Below are 27522 nucleotides of genomic sequence, written 5' to 3'. Positions count from 1 at the left end.
GCATAGGTGCTTTGGCACAAATTTCATTATCGATTCTCAGGAAGAAATTGCACTGCTGAATTGTTTCCAATTTTGTAAAAATGCAAATAAACTTTAAGTAGTCCTCTTAATCAACCATGAAACACTATGACAAACTTTAAGTAGTCACTCTTACTCAACCATGAAATTGAGCCAACATAAGATCAAAAGCAACATTTTTAACATTGATTGAAATATTCCGAATAAATTAAAATTTTAAAATCGTCCTCTCTAACATAATAAACCATAAAATTTAAGAAAATATGAATATAGTTTAGTTACACACCAACTGGCAGAAAAATAAGCAAAACAACTACCACCATCTAAAATAACGCATCAGCTCATTTGACCTTGTCCTTCTTTTGCAATGAAAATATCGACGGAATTAATGGCTGAAATGGTGGGTTTGAGCGGCTTCGGCTGAGGAGCATTCGCAGAGTGGTCTTGCGCAAAGGGAGTTGGACCACTGGGCTCGTCCTTGGGCTCCGAGGTGGGGCTCGGAGCCACGCTGCATTGCGTCGCCAGTAGCTTGAATTTCTTTGTGTTCGCCATTGTGTTCTACTAAGAGTTGCTGTCAATATTCTTTATGGCTTTTAAGCCTTTGTCTTCTTCTACTAAGAACCACATATTATTACTTAGGAGTATTTTATTGATGTGGGCCCAAACCTTTTAACTGAGAATTCATGAGGGCATGCGTGAATATTTTGAAGGAGCGCCTTATAAAAATTTCCAAACGTTAACAAACGTTAACAAATGACATGAGCTGGCAGTCCTGTTGAGGTAAGCAAGTTTTAATGTGCTGGCATGCTCCTATTGGCTGGGAGTACAAGGTCAGCCTGCTGACCTTGTACTCCGGGACTACACAATAATTCTCCTAGTAGATGAATCTAATATTTATGAACCGTAAAAACTAAAAATTGTATCTTTCCTTTTTTTTTTTTTGAGAAACGTATCTTGCATCCTTATAAACGTTATTTTGTAATGAATATTATATCTATATTTATGTATATATAAAAAGTTACTACATCCGTAAGAGTGATATCAATTTTTCATAGTTAAAAAAAATATGCGTAACATATTGTATATTATATGTGTACACATTAAAAATTAAAAATAAAAAATAAAAAAACTCTCATTTACTTATGAAACAAAAAAAAAAAAACACATTTTCTATAACTAAACATATAAAACATGTATTGAAAGTTTTCCATGCTCTACATATACAAAAATAATTCAATTTGACTAAATTTTAATGTGAGAAGGGGGGGGGGGGGGGGGGGAGACCTAAACCTAAGAAGTAGATTTGAGGAATGGACTCAACTTGGAGTCCAACAAGAGATAAGAGGGACCTCTGATGGGAAAAGGACATTTGAGCCCATGACGGAGGTAACCCATGGTACACACTTTCCCTGAGGCTCATTATGACTCATTATCGAGGTAATCCCAAGAATCCTTCTTTTCGGTGGACTCGAAGACTATCCGAGGAGAAACCTTCCTTTTAGCATGGGGCTACCCACCGTTCACTTCTCTCCTAAGGAACACGTTGAAGAAAATGTAGTGCCCAATGTACAAGTCACCTCCACATTAATGAGCTCCCCTCACCTCACCTAATATCAACCACATTAAATACTGAATGACTGATCAATGTAAACAATAGAAACATCCCCAAAAGGTTTTTTTTTTTTTTTTTTATATGATTAAAAAGTGGCAGGGCAAGAGGCTGATGGGACAAATAGCCCCCAAATCCAGTTAGAGCAAGACAGCTGGAGGATGAAGGGGTATAACTATAAAAGGAGGAAAAGAGGAACAAGAGAGGGGATCTAGAGAAAAAGAAAGGACTTGAGCAAGAACAAGAGAGAGAAAGAGAGCTAGAATTTTCACTTGTATTCTTCCTTTAGAAAGCCATTTTGTACCACGGGAACATCATTTCTTCATATATAAATGCATGATTCAGTCTTTTCTTGTCTTAAGCTATCAACTTAATCTTCACATTGTGGATTTCTCCTTCCCATTAAACTAATAACTCCTCTGGCCCATGAGTTTGACGTGAGTCACTAGATCTACGTCCACAATACCAAAAATCAAAGACATACATCTTTGTTTACTTAATTTATGGATAATTCACTATAAATGGCATGCTAATGAATCTAGAAAACATTACCAATTTTCCATTGTCCCATAAGTATTATTACAAGCTTAGAAATCAACTAGTAATGTTGAAGGGCAATATGGTAGTAAACTTTTAAAAATTAATGTTGGCCTGATGATTTTGGCCAAATTGCCAATTACGAGGTGCAACATCCACAAACTTCAACGTTTTTCTATCACTAGTAGTCACTAGGAATGACAAGCTTTGCCCTACCAATGGTGTGCCAGTCTGCCAATTTTGGCCCCAGTTACGCGACATTTGAATCCAAGAAGTACGAGAGCCCTTAATTTTGACATTAGAAACATCACCAGCACCTCCAACATTGTACAACAATACAAGCAAAAAATATGGATTTCCCATTATTTGAAACCTAACCCCCCCGTGCTTTTTGCATGGGACTCGGCGATACTTAATAGGGATGATCCCAGCTCTATAATATGCAAGTCTTGTGAACATGGGCATGGACAAGTCAAAGTGTCGAAGTGGGGGGTTGCACCAGTTTGCGCTAGGGTGATTGCTAGGAGGGCATAAATTGGTGGCGGTGACGATTATGGCAGTATTTCGTATGCACCAATGTGGAGCATTAACACACATGATCTCAAAACAAGCACCACAAGTGGCTCCATTGTTGAAAAGTGCAGTGCTTAGGGCTGTTGTCGCGAGGCCATAACCTTGTTCAAAAAGATTACCATACCCACAAGCTCCCCCTGTCAGTCATAACCCGTCAACATTTTTTTTTACCCATTTGATGCTTGTAAAGAACTTTATGAAAAAATTTTGAAAATATATACGGAGATTAAAATAAAACATTTTAAAGTACAAGAACAATTATAAAACAAATATCAAAGGTTAATGACAAAATTTGAAATTTATCAATGAAAAAATTAACATGACTTTTGGTTCCAACAGTGAAATCTTACATATTATATTAAAATGAAAGCTAAGAGAAAGTTTCATCAAGAATCCATATTAGATTCTAATTGAACTCCAATTTTGTGCTAAATGTTCTTTTACTTGTCTACTAATTTGAAAACAAATGTCTTATGTCTATCTTTTAAATGAGCTTCAATTTGTCTGAGAAGTCATTACATCTCTCATTTTGTATCATGTATACTTACATTTAGATTCATATAAAAGGACTTCATCAAAAATTTATTATATGTAAAACTTAGAATGTGTAATACAATAATACTTTCAACCTATTTAAAACCATTTTAAATACATTTAAAACTACTTCTAGCCCATTCTATTTAGATTTCATTTGAAACCACTTCTAATCTATTTAAAACAAATCCAGATTTTTGTACAAAAAATTATAATTATTTCAGATCTAAATTTCAATGAAAAATTATACCATGTACAAAAAATTGGTTGTACATATGTTATTTGAAAATTCACACATAAAATAAATTTGTTGCATCACCTTAACAAAAATTAAGTTAAGAAGTATTAATTTTTTTTGTGTTTTCTGAAATTTTTTAAAAAAAAAATTGAACTTGCATGTTCTACCAATTAATATTTTTTAAGAGTGGACAATATCTAAGAATGACCATCAATAGTGTTTAACTACTGTAAAAAATTTAATATGTGTCTAATTATGTTTATTTTTTAAATATATTTATACATGTGCATGGGGCAAAGTTATTTATAATGTCAAAAACAATTATGGAGAGTTAGTATGTGGCAGTAAAAGAAATTAGAAGTCTAAGACTTTGTTACAACTCACAAGAAACACAAAACAAATATTATGAGTAATTACACTTCCCTCCCTTGAGGTTTTAAAATTGAGACTTCATCCTAAACCTGAAGGGAAAAAACACTCCCCTCCCTAGTTTGAAGAAAGTAATACTCTTCCCTTCCACTAATTTTATTAATGAACTATTCCAAATTTTTAAAGGATTCTCTTTATCTAAGTTTAACCAATAAAAAGATCATATTATAATCTCAATACAATTTGGTGTATGTAAACAATTCAACTTAAATTAAAGATTGTGCTACATATTCAGCTGATATTATTCAAATTTGAATTGCAAAACATGGGTGCTTACTATCTTATTATGCTAAGGTTTGGTCGCTTTTTAACCTTATTTAGTAAAATGTTGTTATTTTCATGTGTGTGTATGTATTGCTCTCTAAATATATCTTAACAATCTCCTCCCCCAAAAACACATTCGCAAAAAAGAAGGTGATGAGTCTTTATGTTTTTAGTCACACCTTAGTGGCGCTTTGCATCAAAATTATGAGGTAAAACATGCTGCTTAAGCGGTTACGGTTTAATTGTTGAAAAATTAGTTTGAAACTTTCAGAGTCAATTTTTTTGATTGGAAAATCTTCCCGTATTCAAAAGGTAAATTCTTACACATTTTTGACATTAATTAAACAAAATTTGGTTAAACAATAGTCAATGGAGGAAAGTATTTTTCTCCTTCAAGTTTAGGGTGGAGCATTATTCCCCCAAACCTCAAGACATAGAATGGAAGTATAATTACTCCTATATATTAAAATTGTACACTAATATTAAAAAATTTTAGGCTTATAGCTAAATTCCTTCCACCTTTAGTTATGACAAAGTGATTATACTTACCCATGGTTGCTCCACCACGCATGTCACCATAGAATGTTGCATGCGCATCAAACCAATTACTATTTATTTTCTCGCCAGTAATGCTGCTTCTCCTGCTCAAGGCTATCATAAAAAGAGTCATGAATATTATGCATGTAAACAAATTTTGAGACCTAGCCATGACTATTGACTGCTAAAGAGAAATAGAAAGAGAAAGAGGAGAGAGACTACTGCATTGTTAAGCAAGGACAAGAAGCTGGTAATTATAGGTATGAAGGGAAACAAATAAGGTTTAAAAATAATATGACATTAATTCTTATAGCCATACAACTCAACAATCATAAGAATTAAAATAAGGAATTTATGACTGAGAAAAAATAATTAATGGGAATTAATAACATTGACTTTCTGACTTAAAAAATAATTAATGAAAGGAATTTATTTATTTATTTATTGTTAAGAGAAGTGGTATACTCTTTAAAGCCTCTCCAATCAGGCTAGTCGAGAGCCAAAAATGGTAAAAAATTAAAGGAGGAAATAAAAAGAGAATTTACATTACAATGCACAAATTTGGCAAATATATAAGAGAAGTAGAGAGCCAAAAATGGTAAAAACATTAAAGGAGGAAAGGAAAAGATAAAGGAGAATTTCCATTTCACCACAAAAATTTGGCAAATATATACACGTGAAGTTTATTTTGTATTTTTAGTCTGATTTTCACTTATCATATATTTATATGGAAAATTTTTGTTTAAAGAAAAATATACATATGGACAAAGTTTGGCTACAACTCCTACTAAAAAAAATTGTCCTAATTATATATTTTGAAAATTTAATAGTTGGATTACATGTTCTTTATGTTTTTAACATACACGTCAAATTTCGTGTCGATCAGATATTATTTACTATTCGATTTATAAATTTATTTTTTATATATAATTTTACATGCGAAAACTTTAACTTTGCACATTTGGTTTATAACATGGTTATTGATTTTTGGTCTTCTGGAAATTTTGCAAACATAGAAGATATAGAAAGAAAATGTAAACTAATGATGGATTTGAAAAAATTCACATCCAATAAAATATATTGAGTGGAGCTGTAGCCATTGATTATAAACAAGTCTACAGCCAAACTTTATCCTCTATAGATACAGGCAAGAGCCTTGTACCTTAACTTATTGGCACTTTTTGGTATTTCCAAAAAAGACATATAGAGTTCAAATTTCCCAAACCTCAATTATCGAATTATCAAAAAAAAAAAATTATATATATATATATATATATATATTATATATCTATATCTATAAGAGAACATGTTTCTAAAAAATAAAAATAAAAAACTAAGTAGACATGCTAGACATGTTATTGGTTTTTCAGTATGAATGGAGGATATTCCATCACATATCAACAATGTACTCATAACAGTCTATGACTAATTTATTAGAATTGTCTTTCTTTCTTCTAATTTTTTTTAATAAAAAAATTACATTTTAAAAACAAAATAGGTCTATAAATGAATCGAGCTTTGTTAAGCATTGAATGTTTCAGTTCGACTTAACAAAAAATATAAAATGTTCAAGTTTGACTTGAGCTTGAAATAATCTTTCAAACTCTGTTTGAGCTTGAGCTTGTCAGATAGTCCAAAAGCTTGGATTCGGTTTAGTTTGACTTGATATATTAGTCAAGTTGAGCACAAGCTCAAGCTCAATATCAAACTTTTGAGCTTGAGATACAATACAAGTACATTGTAAAGCTTATTTGATTTAAACATGTGGATCCAACCCCAATTGTTTAAAACCTTAGTAAGATATTAGTTTATTTTGCAAGTTCATATCAGTCTTATTACTAAGCTCATAAATCAACCTTGACTTTTTTTTATTTTTTTTTATTACTTTGGCTCAAATCATTTAATAAACAAACCTAAAATTAAAACTTAAGCTTAACTAGTTTATATACAAAAATTAAACAGACTTTTTTATCGAAATAAGCCGAAGCCATTTATGATCCGCTTAGTTTATTTACGACCCTAAAATAATAAGAATAACCTGATAAAAATGTTGAAAATAATTATAAAAACCCACAAATCAAACAGCATCTGCCCATTCGGTAAGTTGGATGTGGGTGTGGCTTAGAAAGGCTTATAAAAAAGATTGAACGGTTCAGTTCAGATTGTTTACTTCCATCTACACTGTGAAGTCCGAATCCAAACTCCAATTCAATCCTCTACAAACCCTAACCTTGTTGCTGCACCTGGATGGCCGATTCAGCTGCTAATCAATCGGTGTCAAAACGCAAGAGAATGAAACTCTCTCCGGACAAAGACACAGCGGTTGGCAGTACTGACAGAATCAGCAATCTACCGGACTCTCTTCTTTGCCACATCCTTTGTTTTCTTCCTACCAACGAAGCCATCGTCACAAGCATTTTATCGAGCAGGTGGAAGCCACTTTGGACTCTCGTCCCAAAAATCGATCTCCACGAGACATCCATCAGAGGCCACAGTGTTTCGCCTCTACGCATACTCTACAGTGTTTTAGCTCAACACACGACACCCATCCTCTCAAATTTCACCCTCTCATGGCATTCTCCTTGTGACTCTTCCCATTTTGACAAATGGATCGACACCGCTATATCACGTAATCTCCGGCAACTCGATCTCCATATTGAGAGTAAACAAGTTTTCGAGCTGCCCCATGCCGTTTTTCATTGCAAAACATTAGTGTCTTTGGAATTAAGCGGCGAAATCGAGCTCGATCCTCCTTCCTTTCAACTCCCAAGCTTAAAGATTTTGGGTCTCTACGAAATATGTTATACATCCCACAACTCTTTCTCGAGCCTCTGCTCTGCCTCTGCCTGCCCGAGCCTCGAAGATTTGAAAGTACTGAGAGATGATAATTACATTGTGACTAATTTTAAAATAAACGTACCTACTCTAAAACGTTTACATGTCGAGGTTGTGTCATGTTTCAATGAACTCCCTGACTTCAAACTTGAGATATATGCCCCAGTCCTCGAGTACTTCCATTTTTTCGGCGATTTGCGCAGCATCATTTTCCTTGAAAAACTAGCCAATTTAGTTGAAGCACGTATCAATGTTTCCGCAGATAACGATTGGATTCGTGTGTTTCAGTTATATTATGGAGATAGGGTGTTCAAGCTTCTTAAAGCAATTGGCACTTCCTTCTTCCTTAATAATAGGATGTTGGGTAAGATTTTGGGTTCAAGACTCATAAGGTGCATGTGTAACATACTAATAAAATAAAATAAAATTTGAAATACTCTTTTCCTATCAAATTTAGTTTTTTCTATGACAAAAAGAAAAATAATAATCAATCTTCGCGAATATTTGTACTCTTGCAGAAAGCTCTTTGGTGTAATTGGTGGCAACTTCTATTAACATGGCTAGGGATGGCCATGGATCGGGTATGGATCGGGTATACCCATACCCGACCCGAAAATTTTACCCATGGATACCCGATCATCAATACCCGATAATATCCATACCCGAATATTACCCGAACATATTATCCATGGATATCCATACCCTACCCGAACCCGAAACCCATTTAATTTTTTTTTTTTTATTCAAAACATTATAACATAAAAACTAACCAATCTTAAAAAAGAAAAAACTAATCAATAAAAAAAATGTGATAAATGGAAACCAAGAAAGTTTCATTTATATATCATAATAGAGTCATACCATATCTAAACTTTCATAACACATTCATATATCAAAACATAAAAATTGCAAATAAGAAAAGAAAGCATAAGAAGTTTATAACTTTGAGTTGACAAATAGCTCCTTCATTGTATCATCATGTTGACTGGCATATGCATATACAAGGGTTGGGCTAGTTTCAATGCTTTCAGTTCTTGAAGCTCTTTTTGTAGCCTTCTATTTTCATCAGTCAGTGTTTCATAGCACTTTTTCAGGAACTCACAGTCCACCTCAGTTTGCTTGAGTTTGGTCCTGCCAAATGAACAAGAACCCATTAAGTTATTGTAACATAGAAATAGGTTTTAGTAGGGTTTATTCCTGACAGAAAAGTTTTTTGTATATGGGTGTTATGGTACTTTTTGTTAGAGATAATCATATGGTTATGGTTTTGACAAAAGTTTTGTGGCTGAACTGATAATATTTTTAAACTGAGATCCACTCTTTGCAAATAAGAAAAGAAAGCATAAGAAGTCTTGGGGCAATTTGTAGTAGACTTATGAACAGGTGTTAATCTAGCTTATGAGAATCCTTTATTGGGGAAACTAGGTAGAATGAGTTGCTCAAACTCAGTTTTACATGGTTCGGAAGGGACATGTGAACATTGTCAATATATGGTTCCAAGTTCTACCCCATCTCTCCCTCTCATTCTCTCAGAAAGCTGCAGAACTATGAAAGTCAATGTGAAGATGAGAAGTCAGAAAAACCAGAACCATACACAAGACTCCATGAAAGCAAGATGTATAGAGCTAACCATTTTCTAGAGGGCCAGACTGTCAGATATAGAAACATGCACTGACAAAGACTCTAAACTAATCTTCTGTCATTATTTCTAGCCTAATCTTCATATAAACTAATCCTCTAAGCCATTATGAATTACTCCACATGAACCATTACTCTAATGGTGGCCCAGCAATATTTTCAGGCATGCAAAATTGATGTAACAAGGGATCTTATCCAATCCTCAGCGATTATTTAATTATTAGATTGAAGCCATTACAAATACCAAAAAAATTTAAACATGTTAAGCAAAATATTCATATATTAAATTATGAAATTCATAACTGAAACCATTATAAGCACAAAATGAAATAAGAAAATAACACAAAGCTAACCAAACACATGCTATTGGGGAGTCACACCTTCACTCCTAATTGCTATAGATTTAGAAAGTAATAAGATATTCAAAGTTTTAGTACGTAGTAAAATTCTAATACTGATTATGTACAGAAATCAGGCTAACAGTTTCTGTAGTCTTCAATAGAAATATTTGTCAGCAGAAAAGCTTAAGATTTAGCTTTGCATTTTAATAGGGATAATCAAGGATAATAATACCTATCCATTAGTCTGAAAGCTCCATGGCATGACTTTCCTCCAATTCATCTTCTTCATAATCATCAAGAACGTTTTGAATGGTAGCATCTTTTAATACACTTTTAAGTTCGCTCCATAACCAATTCTGCCCACACATCAATGCTTCTAAGGTATCATGATGAAGACGGCTACGATGTGGACTCAACAATCTCCCACTAGTGCTAAAAGCCGACTCTGAGGCAACGGTTGTCATAGGAATAGCCAAAATATCCCTTGCAATGCGTTGCAAGGTAGGATACTTACTAGCATTACGCTTCCACCAACCCAAAACATCGAATTGTTCAGTTCTAGGTGCCACTTTCTCACTAGTATAAAGTTCAAACTCCGATATAATATCCCTACTCCTTTGGCCTATGTTAGCAGTCGCATTACTAACAAATAAATCATAGTCCCTCATTGTATCATCATGTTCATGTGCAGCACTTGATGTAGATGTAGAAGATGAAACTTGAGAATAAATTACTCCTCTATCAATGCTTTCTAAGTCATAGTCCGCAAACAACTCAAAAAGAAGGTTCTTAACCTTGTCAATTTCTTCGTTAGCCTTACTACCATACATTTTATTAAAATAAAAGGTCAATAACATCAATTTATATCTTGGATCTAAAACAATAGCCAAACTCATGATATCATGAACGTCACTCCAATATTTATCAAACTTAGCTAACATCTTTCCTGCCATTTTCTTAACCAACTCATCTTCACTTGAAAGCCACTGATTTAATTCCAACTTCAACTGAAAGACTGAAGGAAAATAATGATTAGCTGTAGGGTAGGCAGTACCAGAAAGCAACTCAGTAACTTTATGAAAATAACCCAACTTCTCACAAACAATTTGTGCTACCTCCCAATCCCTATTAGTTGGAGCAGACTGATATTGAGGCTCACAACATAGTAAACGTGGAAAAACATCTTTATAAATCAAGGCAGTTGAAAGCATCAAATATGTAGAGTTCCAACGAGTCCTACAATCAAGTACTAATTCCTTAGTACTTGCAATATGTGATTGGCGAGATATTTTTTCAAAAATTTCTGTTCTTTTTGGTGATTGAGTCCAAAAATATACACTACTTCGAACCTTCTCAATACCATCACCAATTACATTCAAACCCTCTTGAACAACCAAATTCAGAATATGTGCTGCGCAACGCACATGCAACAATTTTCCACCTAAAATAAGTGAACTAGCTTGAAGCTTATCCAAAACAAGTTTCATCATACCATCATTGTTGCTAGCATTATCTACAGTTATGGCAGATAACTTCAAATCAATGTTCCAATCAGAAAGACACTCCAAAAGGATTTTAGAAAGAGAATACTTATCATGTGGAGATGGCATACGAATAAACCTAAAAAAAATAAACATAAATATGATTAACTAAAGAAAGCAAAAGGTTAATAAGCTTGCCTAAGACTCTAAAAACTAGTACAACAAAATGACTCAAAGAAAAAAAAGACCTTATAACCCGGCTTTCCAAAGTCCAAGAGTCACTTATATAATGAGCTGTGATTACCATGAATGACCTCTTACTGTTGTTTGCAGTCCACAAGTCCGTTGTGATTGCAACTTTACTTGCATTCTTGTCAATTTCTACCATAGTCTTCTGCTTCTTTTCATTATAAATTTTTTTGATATCTCGTTTCAATGTGTTTCTTCCTACTATCTTAAAATTTGGCCGAAGACCACCAACAAAATCCCGAAACCCAACATGATCAACAATTGCAAGAGGGTACTCATGCAAAATGACCATTCGTGCAAGGTCCCTCCTCGAAGCCTTTTGATCCTCTTCATTAAAAACACTAGGGCTTGAGATCCCTTTACTTCTTGCCTTATTGTGTTGTTTGACAAGAACTTGCCTCCTAATATCCGTTCCTTCCCTCGAAGGACTTGCTTCCTTCGGAGCACTTGGACAACTTTTTGCTATGTGCAGTTTTAAATGAGTCGTCCCTGATGTACTTGCTCCAGCCATAAGTTTTCCACAGTAGTTGCATTGAGCCTTAACTTTCCCATCAATATTCTTCTTCTTAAAATGATTCCATACGTCTGAAGTTTTTCTTCTTTTAGTGCCTTGTTGTTGTGGATTCTCAACCGGAATGGACTCAACTTCCTCTCCAAACAACGATTGTGATTCTGATGTCGTGCTAGTTGGGGGCCTTGGGGCTGGGGCTGAGGCAGAGGATGTGGTAGACATGTAGGCAGCTGCAAAGAGAGAGAGAGAGAGAAAGATTAGTTAAAAAAGGTAATTATGATACAACATAATGTGATTGAGAATAGTGATTATGATACAACGTTCAATAAATAAATAAATAAATAATTATACAACATTAATGGAAGGAGCCTGCTGTGAAAACCCACACACACACACATTTAATTGGGATGTGGCCCTAAGCTGCTTGATTTGTAGGCACAGAAATATGACCAACAAAGCTCAAGTTGTTAAGCATGCAAAAACATATAATGATAAACTTTTGACAAGTTAAAAAATTTGCACCAATATTAAGACCCGGTGCACCAATTTGACTTGGGGGTGTTGATTTATTGGCAGTGGGTTGAGAGGTTTCTTTGCTACCTATTTCATTAGGAACCACAGATCCGCAAACAATTCAAGAATGAAGAGTGGCAATTGCAGGTCAATGATGCAAAAAAGGAAAAAAGTAGTAGAAGAACAATAGCAATAAGCTTCCTCAACGTTCAATAGTCACAACATTTAAAATGAGTACATTAATTATAATTCAATAAATGACACATAAATAGCAAGCAGAAAGTACAAGGAAGAGATGTACCAATTTGAATAAAAGTTTGATAATATTGCAAGATTGCCTTAAATTAAAGAAAGATGGTCAAGCTGGAAACACTATAAATGCAAAAGAAAAGAATATATATATATATGCCAAATTCCAATGTACTAATTTTCATAATTATTTTACCCCAAATGGAGAACCAAAATGAATTAACATGGGGCTGTTTGCATATCATATGCAAAACGAAATTATTCACCAGTGTTTTACTTCTACTTGACATTCAAAACGAGTCCATCTTGTTTTTTTACAGTATTCAACTGAGACTTAATTAATATATTGCATTCTATTAAGACTTCAACAAATGATGTAGTTTACACTTCTGGCAATCATTTCAGTTAGGTCTAAAATTTTCAAATTTAACATTAACCTCTAAAGAAAACAGGAGTAAATTTTGTGGGAATGTTAACAAACCTGCAAATGCAAATGTTGGTTTCATGAACTTCTAAAGAAATTTTATAAGCATAGAGGAATTGAAGCATTTTCTTTTAGCTGGAAAGTTCATGTAGAAATTTATCTATCATTAGAGCCTAACAGCAAAGGGTAGGAACTGTAGACCAGCTTGAAGTTAGAGTATCCTTATAGATATAGAAATTTTATAAGCATATTCAACGTTCATTGTCATTGCTGCTGTTGAGCAATTATTTAAAACTAATTTCATGGTAGTTGGAGAAATAGAATTCTCTCTATTCCAAGTGAAATGGAGAATATATCCATTCGGGGAGAGCATTATCCCAAGTCCCCTCCCTTTGAATTTCAAGCAAAAGTAAAATAATGAAAGCAAAAATCTAACACATACCCAGTTGATAAAATTCAATCAAAAACCAAATTTGACACATACCCAGCTGAATTCAAACTCTAAAATCAAAATCTAACACACACCCAGACAACAAATTCAACAAGACAACACAAGTAAACAACATGCAAAGAACAAAAAACTCACCAGTTGACAAATTCAGTCTAGAAAAGGAAACAAAAGCTAATTATCAACAAAATCCTCCCAAAACATCAAACCCAGATAACCACAGAAAAAAATTTTCTTTTGAAGCCAAACTAGCGAAAGAGGGAAAACCAATGGGTATGAAAATGTTTCCTCACATTTCTGACCAACCAAACCAAAAGTTAGCACCACCTCAGTCAATCATATGACATCCAAAAAGTAAAATTAGAATTCAAAATTTTCTGAGCAACCAAACAAAGACTATAAGAGAGAGAGATAGATACCGTGGAGGAGGTTTTCAACTCGATCGGCGATTTGGAGGAAGGTAGGGGCGGAAACGATGGCGAGGAGAGGCGGAGACTAGAGAGAGTGACGGTGAGGAGAGGCGGAGATTGGAGAGGCAGAGAGAGAGAGTGACGGTGAGGACTGGAGAGGCAGAGAGAGAGAGTGAGACTGAGTTACGGTGAGAGAGTTTAGGTCTTTTTTTTTTTTCGGGTAGGGTATGGATATTATCCATACCTTACCCGAAAAATTCGGGTAATATCCATACCCTACCCGGTTGAGTTCTACCCGTTAAGAATCGGGTATTACCCGAAATATTTGGATCGGGTCGGGTCGGGTATCCATTACCCAATGGGTATGGCCATCCCTAAACATGGCATCTCCATTACTTGTCCTGACCATGTGCCCGGTTTTGAATGCTTTATGTATTGTTCATAAGGTATGTATGCAAGGACTACAGTATCTATGTACTCCAAGGGGGTTAGATGTAGTAAGATGCACTTTTGGGTGTGTAGATGAAATGGTAGAGTAAGATCTCAATTTTAAATCTTTTTGGGAGCTTCTGCCTTATTACTAGTTGTATTTATTAAATTCTTGCAAGTCCTTTGTTTATAATTGAACTTCTGTGGTAGCACAATCAGTTGGGGACCACAGCTCATAAGGAGGAGGTTACTAGTTTGAATTTCCCCTTTCCCCTCCCCATGGGGTCAGAATTCACTTATTAAAGGGAGAAAAAAAGATGATATTTAGTAATCTTTAGAACCCATTTTTGGGCTGTTTAAACACCCGTTTTCTAAATGTGTGTTTCGACTAGGAAGGTTATTGACCCAAAATGTTGTAATTCTGATGCGAATGTGTCTGCTATTTTGATATGCTTAGTTAGTGGGTGGAGGGCCTATTAGTTAATGTAGTGCAACTGAAACAGGGGCTTCAAATTGTGTCAACATGTATGTTCCTGCAAAAAACCTTGAAGATACTGGTTTCCCATCCATCTAATTCTTGTACTTTTTTCTTCACTTTTTGTATTGCTTTTATTAATGTTTTTGATATTATTCTCTTAGTCTTTTGTCCTCTTTTTGCACTACAGACAGGACAAACTTTCCCTCGCTCTCATCTTGCATAGGTTTTTTCCACCCCAGATAAGGGATGGGATGAGGATGGGGCAACCCACCTTGCCTTGTTGCCACCCCTATGCAATTATGGGAAGAGCTATACGAAGAACCCACTCATATTGTGTACAGAGTTTTGGCTCAACACAAAGCACCGTTACTCCGAAATTTTAGCCTCACGGTTCTATTTCCTAGTCACCCCTTCCATCTTAACACATAGGTCCACACCGTTATAGCCCGTGATTTATCATTTTGATGAAAAACTTTTCCAGTTGCCCCGTGGCTTTTTAACATGCAAAACAGTTTCGATACTAAAACTAAGCAGCGGCGCCTTCAGAAATTTTGCCCAAGGTAGTCATAAAGAAACTTAAATTAAATAAAATCTAATAAAAAAATAAATTTATATATTGACAACAACCAAAAATAAAAGCAAAAAAAAAAATTAATAATAATAATAATAATAATAACAATAAAACCCAAATACATGAAGTCTTACAATTTTCTTCTACGATTTTTTTTTTTTTTTGAAATTGTTGCATGATAATCTCATTATCAATGCTGCAAGATACATCTTTTTCAAAATTTTAGTTAAATAAATTTTTTTTTGGATTTTTCTTTTTGTTTGTAAGGGCTCAATATATTGTTAAGAGGAACAAAGTTTGAGGACAAAATTTGACTACAAACTTAGTTGTAGCTTAAGACTACAACTTTCACTAAACAAATTAACATAGTTACATATTTTGTAAATCTAACCATTGAATTGTATGTTCTTTATGTTCTTTACTATTTGATCCATAAACTTATTTTTTGCGTATAATTTTAGACTACAAAAACTCGAAATTTAAACATTTGATTGATGACATAAGCTATTGATCTTTGATCTTCTTGAAGTTTTGCAAGCATGGAGGATATGAGAAAAATATATATAATCTAATTATGGATTTGTCAAAATTTGTATCTATTAAAAAAAAATACCGAGCCGAGTTGTAGTCTTAATCTACAACCAAGTTAATTTGTTACTAAACTTTGTCCAAAGTTTAATTATATAGAGCTTAAAAAAATTAAGGGTGATCACACATTTTTTTAAAGGTAAAAAAATCATAAAATTTTTAAATTTTATATATAATAATGATTTTTTTTCCAGTTCAGGTGGTCTTGTGACCACCACAGGACCACCCTGGCTCTAGCATGGAGCCGCCAGTGAAACTAAGGGTCCGTTTGGATACAGTTGAAAACTAAAAACTGAAACTGAAAACTGAAAAACACTATAGCAAAATAATTTTTAAATATGTAAATAGTATCGTGGGACCCATTTTTAATGAAAAACTTGCTAAAAAATGTATTTTGTGGGACCCATGAACAGTGCATAAAAGCACTGTTCACAAAAGAAAAGTCAAAAAGTTACTTCTTGACAAAAAAAAAAAAAAAAATTTTGAAACGTAAACGTGCGTCTGGGAAGCGCAAAACGCGCTTCCCAAACGCACTCTAAGGGTGTGTTTGGATTGAACTTATTGTTGCTGAAACTAAAAACTGAAAACACTGTAGCAAAATAATTTTTAAATATGTAAATAGTACCGCAAGACCCATTTTTAATGAATAAAGTGGCTGTGAGTCCCATAAACAGTACTGCTACAGTACCGCTACAGTTTTGTTTGTCCCTCTTTTCTGCAAAACGCGTAAAAAAAATAAAAAAATAAAAAATAAAAAAAGTGAAAACGCAAACGCAGCAAAGTTAAGTGCTATCCAAACGAGCACTAAGAATCAATATTCTTCTCGATCCTCCTTCCTTTCAATTACCAAGCCTCAAGATTCCGTGTCTCCACAAGATTCTATATAGATCCGACGACACTTTCTCGAGGCTCTTATCTGGCTGCCCAGCCCTTGAAGATTTGACTGTGTCATTTAAGAGAAGATTCGGATGGTGCCATCAATTTTAAAATAAACGTACCTACCCTTAAACGTTTACAAATCAAGTTGGAATCATTTGAAACCTAAGTTCGTGATTTCAAATTTGAGATATACGCCCTAGTACTTGACTTCTTTCGATTTAATGGTGATTTGGGGAACTTCGTTTTCATTGAAATTCTACCCTACTTAGTTGAAGCAATTGTAAATCTTGGCACTTATGAGGTTTGGGTTTCTGAACATGAGATACATTATGGAGATTTGGTATTCAAGCTTCTTAGCGCACTAAAAAGCGCTAAATTCCTTGAATTTTTACCTGGTCACAAAGAGGTAAGAGTCCATTTTTATCTTCATTTTTGTTAGGACTTTATTTAGTACAAGATTTTTGACGTATATTGTGTATATATTTATAATCATGCGGTGCAATGCATCCTTTTTGGTTCTATTTGTCCTTCCAATTCCATGTACCAAAGTTTGGTCCGATTGAAGTTCGAAGTTAACCAATTTAACTGGCACGTGCTACAAGCCTTGCTTCTAGTGGCTCCTAACTTAGAAGTTCTTGTTGTTAGTAAGGTTAGTTAACTTAATCAGAGGATATTTTTAATTATTGTTCCATAAACTTACACTTATGATTTACTGTACCGTGTATGCTGTCATCTGAATGGTTATTTATGCTGGATGTGGCCACCGGATGGTTCTGGTTGTGTGTTATCACGCCTCGAAACTTTTTAACTTCAATAGATTTGAAGATTTGAAACATGAAGTTGAATTGGTAAAATATATTCTAAAGGAGGCAAGGCTCCAGAACAGAATAACAATCAAAGTTTCTGCCATAAATATGAAGGAAAGTGTTTTCCAGAAACTATCAATGTTCCCAAGGCAGTCAAAGACATGTCTACCTACTGTTGACAGAGGTTTATAACTTGAACTGGTACTGAGAACCTAATCTTGAAGGTAGGTTACAAATATTTTTTGTTTGTAATAGTTCCTGTTACAAATACTTTATGTTTGTCATAGACACTGTTTAGGTGCTAAAGAGACATTACTATCTTCTGGTTGTTAACGATTTTGTTTTTTGGTTTGCCCTTATTTTGATTGTATGACACAGAGAGAGAGAGAGGATCAATTAGCCAAAGTACTCTAACCTCCTTGGTTGATAGAAATTGTTGCAACCAATATGCAGAAGACCTTCATAAGATAACTAGCTGGTTTTTGAATTTTGAGAATGGAATGTTCATAAATATGCTTCTACTACCTCTTGATATGCCTGAAATCTTTAGGAACTGGCTCACTCAATGTGTCTGCTATTTTTGATATGCTTAGATAGTTGATGAAGGACCTATTAGTTAATGTATTGCAACTGAAACGGGGGCTTTTAATTGTGTCAACACGTATGTTCCTGCAAAAAACCTTGGAAAGACAGGTTTCCCATCCATCTAATTCTTATACTCTCTTCTTCAATTTTGTATTGCTTTTATCAATGCTTTTGATATTGTTTTCTTAGTCTTTTGTCCTCCTTCTACACTATAGGCAGGACAAACAAAAATCAGTGATTTCTTTGGATCAGAATCTACTCATATGCGTTAACTACAACACTTGAGTTTCTTCTTATTTCAATAAAGTTGATTACTTATCAAAATAATTTATTCCGCAAACCCATTCTATACAAAATAGATTTTGTGTGGATATTATGTTGAATTGCCTTGACTTTCTGCTGTAGGCAACCAGTTGTTTTAAATCAAGATCCACTTGTATGCATTGATGTTTCTTCTCTAGCGTTTTATTTAATTCCGCCTTCTCAGTTCACCCTCATTATAGCCTAAGTTATATAGTCTAGCTAATTAAGTTACAAAGCCTAATTCATGCATGGTGAGTCTAATGCACTTACAAAGCCTAATTCTTTCCTTCCAACCAACGAAGCCGTCGTCACAACCACTTCGTCGAGCAGGTGGAAGCCCCTCTGGACTCTAATACCAAAACTCAACCTCGAAGATAATTCCATTAGCGACCACACAGTGTACAGTGTTTTAGCTCAACACGCAGCACCCATCCTCCAAAATTTCATCCTCTCATGGTGTTCTCCTTGTCGATCTTCCCATCTTAACAAATGGATCCACACAGCCATATCGCGTAATGTCCAACAACTCGATCTCCAAATTGAGTGCGGACGACTTTTCGAGTTGCCCGATCCTCGAAGATTTGAAAGTGCTAAGGAGATGATACGGACAATGCAACCAATTTTAAAATAAATGTACCTACTCTGAAACGTTTGTATATCGAGCTTGTATCATGTTTAACCGGGGAACCCCCTGATTTCGAAGTTGAGATATATGCCCCAGTTCTCGAGTACTTCCGATTTTATGGTGATTTGCGCAACATCGTTTTCCTTCAAAAACTAGCTCACTTAGTTGAAGCACATATCGATGTTCACACTGATAATGATTGGGTTCGGGTGTTTGAGTTTTATTAGGGAGACAGGGTATTCAAGCTTCTTAAAGCACTAAATAACGCCAAGTTCCTTTCAATATTTCCTGGTGACAAAGAGGTAGGAGTAAGACCCCATTTTATCTTTTGGCATGTTTTTCTTTCTTTTTTTGTTGATGAGTAAGACCCCATTTTGTAAGGACTAAGCTTTTAGATGTTATTATGTTTATAATCTTGCAATGCAGTGCATCGGCTTTGGTTCTATTTATCCTTCCATGTTCCAAAATTTAGTCCGATTGAACTTTAAAGTTACTCGAACTAATTGGCACGTGCTACAATCCTTGCTTGTAGTGGCTCCTAATTTAGAAGTTCTTGTTATTGATAAGGTTAGTTAAGTTAATTGGAAATTAAAATGTGGTTAATTAATTTAATGTTTCCTAAACTTACACTAATGAGTTATGATCTACTACTGTACTGTGTGTATTGCCATCGGGATTATTACTATAAAAATCAGTTATGCTGGATGGAGCCACCCAATGGTCCTGGTTGTCTGTCATCGCACCTTACAACTTTTAATTTTAATGGATTTGAAGAATTGGAACATGAAGTCAAATTCATAAAATATATTCTAAAGGAAGCAAGAGTCTTGAACACTGTGACAATTAGAGTTTCTGATCTACATTCGAAGGAAAGTGTTCTCAAGAAACTATCAATATTCCCAAGGCACTCATCAACATGTCTACTTACAGTTGAGATTGGTAGTATTGAAGGTATGTTACAAATATTTTATCTTTGTAGTAGACCCTGTTTAGTTGAGAAAGTAACATTACTAATATTTGGTTGTTAATAATCTTTTCATTTTCTGTTTTTACCTTATTTTGATTTTGTGACGGAGAGAGAAATAGAGAAAGTGTGGATCAATCAGCCAAAGTCCTCTAATCTCCTTGATTAATAGAAATTGTTTCCTAAGTTTGTGACAGCCAATATGCACAACGTTCATTCGACCTTTATAAGATAACCATAGTTGGTTTTTGATCAAGCTAAAATTTTGATAATGGAATATTCATAAATAAGCTTTTGCCAACACTTGGTATGCTGAAACTTTATAATCTGGCACACTCAATTTGTTGCGTAACTGTAACAACTAAAATGGCAAAATAATTGATTGTTACTGTAAAAAATGTGACCTCAATAATTATATTTTGAAAGAAACACTTGTAAGTTTCAAAATAAAACCAAGTAACTCTAGCTCAAAAGGCACCTACTCCTTCCTTAGTAATAGGATGGAGAGTAAGGTTCTGGGTTCAAGACTAACAAGGTGCACATGTAACTTACCAATAAAAATAAATAAAATAAAATAAAAAATTGAAATACTCTTTTTGTATCAAATATAGCTTTTTCTATGTCAAAAAAACAAAAACAAAAACAACAACAACAACAGCAACAACAACCTTCACTAATATTTATACTCTTGCAGAGAATTCTTTGGCGTAATTGGTGGCAACTTCTATTGATATGGCATCTCCCTTACTTGTCCTGACCATGTGCCTGGTTTTGAATGCTTTATGTATTGTTTATAAGGTACGTATGTAGGGACTAGAGTATTCTATGTACTCCATGGATATTAGATGTAATAAGATACACTTCATGGTGTGTAGATGAAATGGTAAAGTAAGATCTCAATGTTAAATCTTTTTGGGAGCTCCTGCTTTATTAATAGTTGTATTTAATAAATACTTGCTAGTCCTTTGTTCATAAATGAACTTCTGTGGTAGCACAATCAGTTGGAATTTATTTGTATTTTCCCTTACCCCTCCCCTTGGGATCAGAATTCACTTATTGAAGGCAAAAAAATTATGAAATTTAGTAATCTTCAGAACGCATTTTTGGGCTGTTTAAACACCTGTATTCTAAATGTGTGTGTGATTCGACAAGGAAGCTTCTTGATCCGAAACGTTGTTGTTCTGATGTGAATGTCCCTGCTTTTTTGATATGCTTAGATGGTTAATGGAGGACCTATTAGTTATGTAGTTCAACTGAAACAGAGGCTTCAAATTGTGTCAACACATATGTTCCTGCAAAAAATTTTGAAAAGACAGGTTTCCCATCCATCTAATTCTTATACTCTCTTCTTCACATTTTGTATTGCTTTTATCAATGCTTTTGATACTTTTGATATTAATGCTTTTATAGTGCACCAGTGCACTAGATACAAGTCGTATCCTAATGGAATTCTCTAGTGGCTGCTGGTGAATTTGAGTTGTAACTTTCGTCTTTGCAAACCAGACACCCAAAATGCTTGCTTGGTTCCTTTTGCCAATGCAATAGCGAGTTTGTGGTACGTTAACATTTACCTTAGATGGCATACCTGGCACTACTTGATTGAGCCTATACAGAAATGATTTTCGTTTCGTGGGATGGTTGCTAATAATCCAAAAGCAAAGTTTGATTGGATGGTAGTTTATGCGCAAGAATATTAGAGTGGTAATTTGGGATTAAACGTTGGTAGAATTTACCAATTTACAAATTCAAATTAATTTTGAGGGTACAGACTAAAATAAATTAAATTGTCTACCAACGTTTTATAAAATTTTTGTTATGAAAATTGTTATTGCTGTTATGTTTATTTTTTTATGAGATTGTTATTGCTGTTATAGGTTAACTTTAATTTTATCACAAAATGAAATGAAAGCTATATATTGCATGGAAAATATTTGACTCCAAACATACTTGGAGCTTTAGGCTCCAACGACTAATAAAAAGATGATATTTGTCATTGTCATGTGCAATGTACATAACTCACTTGGTTGGGTTAAGTGAGTCATGTGCATTGCACATGACAGAACACATTTCATATTCCTATTAGTGGTTGGAACCCAAAACTCCGTATTGCATCCTTATAAACATTATCTCATAATGAATATTATAAGTATACTAAAAAATTGATACGATATCCCTAAGATTGATATCAATTTATCATAGTTACTCATAGACATAGTTAATAAAATAGGCATAATAATAAATATATTGCATATTTTATATATATGTGTCAAAAGTCTTACAACTCAACTGATACTTCTTAATGTTTCTTACATAAATGTTCAAGTTCAAATCTCCCACCCCATTATTGTAACTTTCGATTTTTTTTTTTAAGTATGAAAGTATATATTTATAGAATAAAATATTTAACTTTATGAGCACTTTTTTTTTACCAAATTGTTCTTTTATACAAAACACTTTTATTATGTCATTTTTTTTTTCTCACATCTAAAAACTCTTTATCAATTCAGTTATCAAACAGTTGTAACAACTTTAAAATACTTTACATTGTAGTTAACTCTTTATCAATTTAGTTATCAAACAATTGTAACAATTTAAAATACTTTAACATTGTAGTAAACTCTTTATCAATTTAGTTATCAAACAATTGTAATAGCTTTAAAACACTTTAATATTATAATTTAACTCGACCCTTTTCTCCCTAGTCCCAGGCACTTTGTATATGTGGAGGCAATTAAGTTACAAGGCTTTTAGTCTTAGTTCTCTTCAGTTAAATCTCTATAATTGAACTATGCATTAACTTAAAAAAAATATATAAATAAATAAATAAATAAAATTCTATTTAACTCTACTTCCTATGTCTTCAATTCATTATTTCTATTTAAACTCAAAGTGTGCACTGAAGAGTTTTTTAACTTTTGATGATAAAGCTCAAAATTTCAAATTTAACTTCTTTTTTTTGGGGGGGGGGGGGGGGGGGGGGGGGGGGGGGGGTTAGTTTCAACTTTAGCTTAAAAACTGTTTTTCACCTATAGTTTAATGCACAAAGCTAGAACAGTGATTTGTAGGTCTTGATCAACAAATAGTGTTGGAGCGTTTTAATATTAATTAATTAAAATGAATAAATATTACAACATAAATGTAAAGATGTGAGAGTGAATATGGAAAATGAAGAGTTAATGAAAATGTTTAATCTCACATTGAAAATGAGAGAGATTATTTTATTCTTTTTAATTGTAGTGATTAATGGGCTAATATGAATTGACTCAGATATTAGGCTAGGTGCGAAAGGAGAAGTGAAGGGAGGTGGTGTACAATTAATCTTGTAACACACATTACATCATAATAATGGACCTAATTAATCCCATTAATATGGGTCATGCCTCATCTTTCTCTTAATTAGCCAATATCCAGTGGAATTTATCTAATGCAATCTTATAGTTGTAACTTGTATGAACAAACTTTTTGATAAGATTTGCATCCCCTCGCAAAAAACTTTTTGATAAGATTTGCATCCCCTCGCAATTGACGAAGTAACAGGTTCATCAATTTAAGCATATTATACGACAAATTTCAAAATAGAATTACTTAAATTTTTATTTATTATTATTGTTTTTTTGGTATATTAACTTCCTAATCAAAGTCCAATAACATTTTACATAAGGCACTTAGGAAGCCCAAAAGTGGGTCCTCAAGACAACTAAATACCATTTGTAGAAATTAATTAAGTTTATCCACAATCCAAGAATTGCTTTACTATCCACATTTATACCATTGTCCTTCCAGTTTGGTTTTTATTTTATATATATATATATATATATATATATATATTTAGTGAAATGCTTTTCACTTACAATTTTGAATATTTGATGATTTTAAATCAGGGCGAGAAATTCAGCTTGGCCAATTAACACCACCAGTGGAAAATCAAGTACTTAATTTGTCCAAAGAATCTTTGGAAGCACTTCAAACTAGAGACAAGTCAGTCAAAATAAGTAAGAACTCAAAATAGGTTGTAATAGGTTGGTGCATTGAAGCCAATGAGCTTTAGATCAAATAACACCTCCTCCCATATAACACCTCCTCCCATAGTAAGAAAACAGCGGGTAATGCTGTAAGTATTATGGCCATTGAGTAGAGCCATAGCTTACAAACAAGAACCAGAGACTGATATGTTCAACATAAATGAACATTAAAAGAGATGCTATCCTATTCAATGATCACTAGACATAAAACAGCAAAGAAAGACAATTCCAGAATGGAGTTGCAGGCTATGAAAATGAGGAAAGCTGGTTCTGATGAGGCTAGGGCAACTTTTATGTTCAGAGGGAGGTTTTGGGATTGCATCAGAATGTAGAACTTTAGAACATGCTGGAGGAGAAACATTAATGCATACAAGTGGATCATGATCGAAAGTTAGTTGCATTACAGCAGAAGCCAAAGCAACTCAACACTATAGCAGAAAGCCATAGCAACTCAACATCGTGTGGATTGAGAAGGAACTAAGGAGGAAATTTTATTGATAAGTAACAAACTTTATGGAAATATGAAGAAACTCATGAGTACAATCCAAATGAGCATACAAGATAAATCTCTTAAAGAAACTGATAAAGAAATGAAAATAGAGAAGAAGCATAAGTGCAAATAGGCAGATCCTAATCTAAAGAAATCATAAATTTTTGGGTTCTTTTTTTTTTTTTTTTTTAAATAATTGAATAATAATATGTTTGCCCGGCCTCTTGTGCAAAAGGACAAAAGACAAAGATAACAATAGCAAAGATATAAACAAAAGCAACCCAAAAAATGAAGAAGAAAGTATAAGAATTAAATGGATGGGAAACCTGTCCATTCATTTTTTTTTTTTTTTTTTGGTGGTAAAATACATGTTTAACAGGATTTGAATCCCCTGTTACTGATGCAACACATGAACTAACAGGTTCTCCATAAGCCATGTAAGCATATAAGATTCACTTGAGAAGAACCCCAACATTTTGGGTCTAGAAGCTTCCTAGTCAAAATACAAAAACATTTAAGATACAGGTGTTGAACAGCCCAAAAAGGGGTCCTTACGACTACTAAATACCCATCATTTTTGTTTTTTTGATAGGTGAGTTTTGGACCCAAGGGAGGGGGGAAAGCAAATTCAAACTAGTGACCTCTGCTTTATGAAGCGTGGTCCCTAGCCTATTCTGCTACCACTTGGAATTGACTAATAATTACCATCTATATACATGAATTCATGAACTAAACAAGGATCACCAAGTACATTTTCCCACAAGAATCTAGAATTCATTAATAAACAAAGGGCTTGCAAGGATTTAATAGATACAACCAGTAATAAAGCAGAAGCTCCCAAAAAGATTTAACTTTGAGATCTTAATTTTCCAGCTCATCTACACCAAGAAGTGCATAATACTATTTCTAACTCCTTTGGGGTGCATAGGGTACTCTAGCCAACCACGTTGTCAAGCCACTTGATGAAGTTGCCATGTCAAAAGAAGTTACCACCAATTACTCCAAAGGGTTGTCTGCAAGAGTACAAATATTATGAAGATGGATATAGAAAAACTAAATTTGATAGGAAAAAATGTATCTCAATTTTTTTTAATTGGTAAGTTACACATGCACCTTGAGAGCCTTGAACTAATGAACTTACCATCCATCCTATTATTGAGGTAGAAGTAAGTGTCATTTGAGATAGAGCTAATTGGCAGTATTTCAAAACTTACAAGTGTTTCTTTCGAAATATAATTTTTGAGGTCAAACTTTTGATTAAAAGTTAAAACAATCAATTAATTAACCATTTCAATTGTCATAGTTAGGCAACAAATTGAGTGAGCCAGAATCTAAAATTTCAGCACATATCAAGAGGTAGGAAAAGCTTATTTATGAACATTCCATTATCAAAATTTTAACTTGATTGAAAAACCAACTATGCTTATCTTATGAAGATCAAATGGATGTTCTGCATATTAGTTGCCACAAACCCAGGGAACAAATTCTATCAAACAATCTCACACCCAAATAACAACCAGAAAATAGTAATGTCACTTCACCACATAGAGAGGCTCTATTATAAAGATAAAATATTTGTAACATACCTTCAAAATTAGTTGCTAAGTACCAGTTAAAGTTATTACCAATCTCAACTGTAAGTAGACATGTTGTTGAGAGCCTTGGGAACATTGATAATTTCTTGAGAACACTTTCCTTTGAATGTTGAGCAGAAACTTTAATTGTGATTGAGTTCAAGACTATTGCTTCCTTTAGAATATATTTTATGAATTGGACTTCATGTTCCAATTCTTCATATCCATTAAAATTAAAAGTTGTCAGGCGCGATGACAAATAACCAGAACCATCAGGTGGCTCCATCGAGCATAACTAACTTTTATGGTAATAATGCTGAAGACAACATATACAGTACAGTAGTAGATCATTAGAGTAAGTTTAGGGTACATTAATTAACCATATATTCTGATTTCTGAATAACTTAACTAACCTTATCAAGAACAAGAACTTCTAAATTAGGAGCCACTACAAGCAAGGATTCTAGCACGTGCCAGTTAGATTGAGTAACTTTAAAGTTCAATCGGACCAAATTTTGGAACATGGAAGGATATATATAACCAAAGCCGATGCACTGCACAACAACATTACAAAACACAATAAGCTTAGTGTAGGGAATTTAACCAAAATCTCAACCTGTGAGAAACAAAACAAATAGAGAAAACACACGCCAAAGAAAACAATCACACGCACAAGACAATATTTACGTGGTTCGGCAATTTGCCTACGTCCACGGAGTTGCAGGGATTTCACTATTATCAGGAAAAATACAATATTACACAAAAACACTCTCAAGAAACCCAAATCCCAATTACATCTTAGCACTCTCTCACAGAAACAATAAGAATAGAAACTGGCTGCCTCTCTTTTCTCTATTTTCTCTCATGCGGTTGCTCACTAGGTTAATTGGAATTACTCTAAATCACACGGCTGCACTAGAAATACAATATATATATATATATATATATATTAAAGTCGGCTGAAGAGGTTCCTATTACAAATAGGATTCGGTCAACTAAGTTGGGCTTGTGGCAATTCAAGCCACACACGGGCCCACTTCAACAAATCTCCACCTTGGCTTGAATTGATCAAGCTACACTAGCAAACTCCTCCATCGGCTCCACCTTAGCCCTTAAGGGCTCACAAGCTGCAAACATCAACCACAATCCTCCATAACACAATCCCTCATCCCTGCAACTCATCCTCCTATCCTCAAGCTAGAAGACCAATTGAAGCTACGCACAGCTTCAACTTCTCAATAGTGACACCCTTAGTCAACATGTCTGCCGGGTTCTTAGATCCACAAATCTTCTCAAGTATTACCAGTTTATCTTTAACAAGGTTACAGATAAAGTGGTATTTTGTTTATATATGCTTCGATTTTGAATGA

At 33.9% G+C, this 27522-nt stretch overlaps 2 protein-coding genes across 2 annotated transcripts; both read right to left on the bottom strand.

Moving 5' to 3' along the window:
• Positions 1 to 2260: 2260 nt before the first annotated feature.
• Positions 2261 to 2875, bottom strand: LOC126693910 (expansin-A23-like). The gene has a single exon (XM_050389966.1). It carries the CDS (start codon positions 2759 to 2761, stop codon positions 2261 to 2263), a length of 501 nt encoding a protein of 166 aa, XP_050245923.1. The 5' UTR covers positions 2762 to 2875.
• A 5506-nt stretch (positions 2876 to 8381) lies between these two features.
• Positions 8382 to 14216, bottom strand: LOC126694651 (zinc finger BED domain-containing protein RICESLEEPER 2-like). The gene is made up of 4 exons (XM_050391028.1): positions 13848 to 14216; positions 11283 to 12024; positions 9786 to 11173; positions 8382 to 8705 (listed from the first exon to the last, which is right to left on the bottom strand). Exons 2-3 carry the CDS (start codon positions 12014 to 12016, stop codon positions 9793 to 9795), a joined length of 2115 nt encoding a protein of 704 aa, XP_050246985.1. The 5' UTR covers positions 12017 to 12024; positions 13848 to 14216; the 3' UTR covers positions 8382 to 8705; positions 9786 to 9792.
• Positions 14217 to 27522: the final 13306 nt, after the last annotated feature.

This window comes from Quercus robur, chromosome 8 (assembly GCF_932294415.1).
Source record: "Quercus robur chromosome 8, dhQueRobu3.1, whole genome shotgun sequence".
NCBI classification, from domain to species: Eukaryota; Viridiplantae; Streptophyta; class Magnoliopsida; order Fagales; family Fagaceae; genus Quercus; species Quercus robur.
This window is presented reverse-complemented; position numbering and strand designations above follow the sequence as displayed.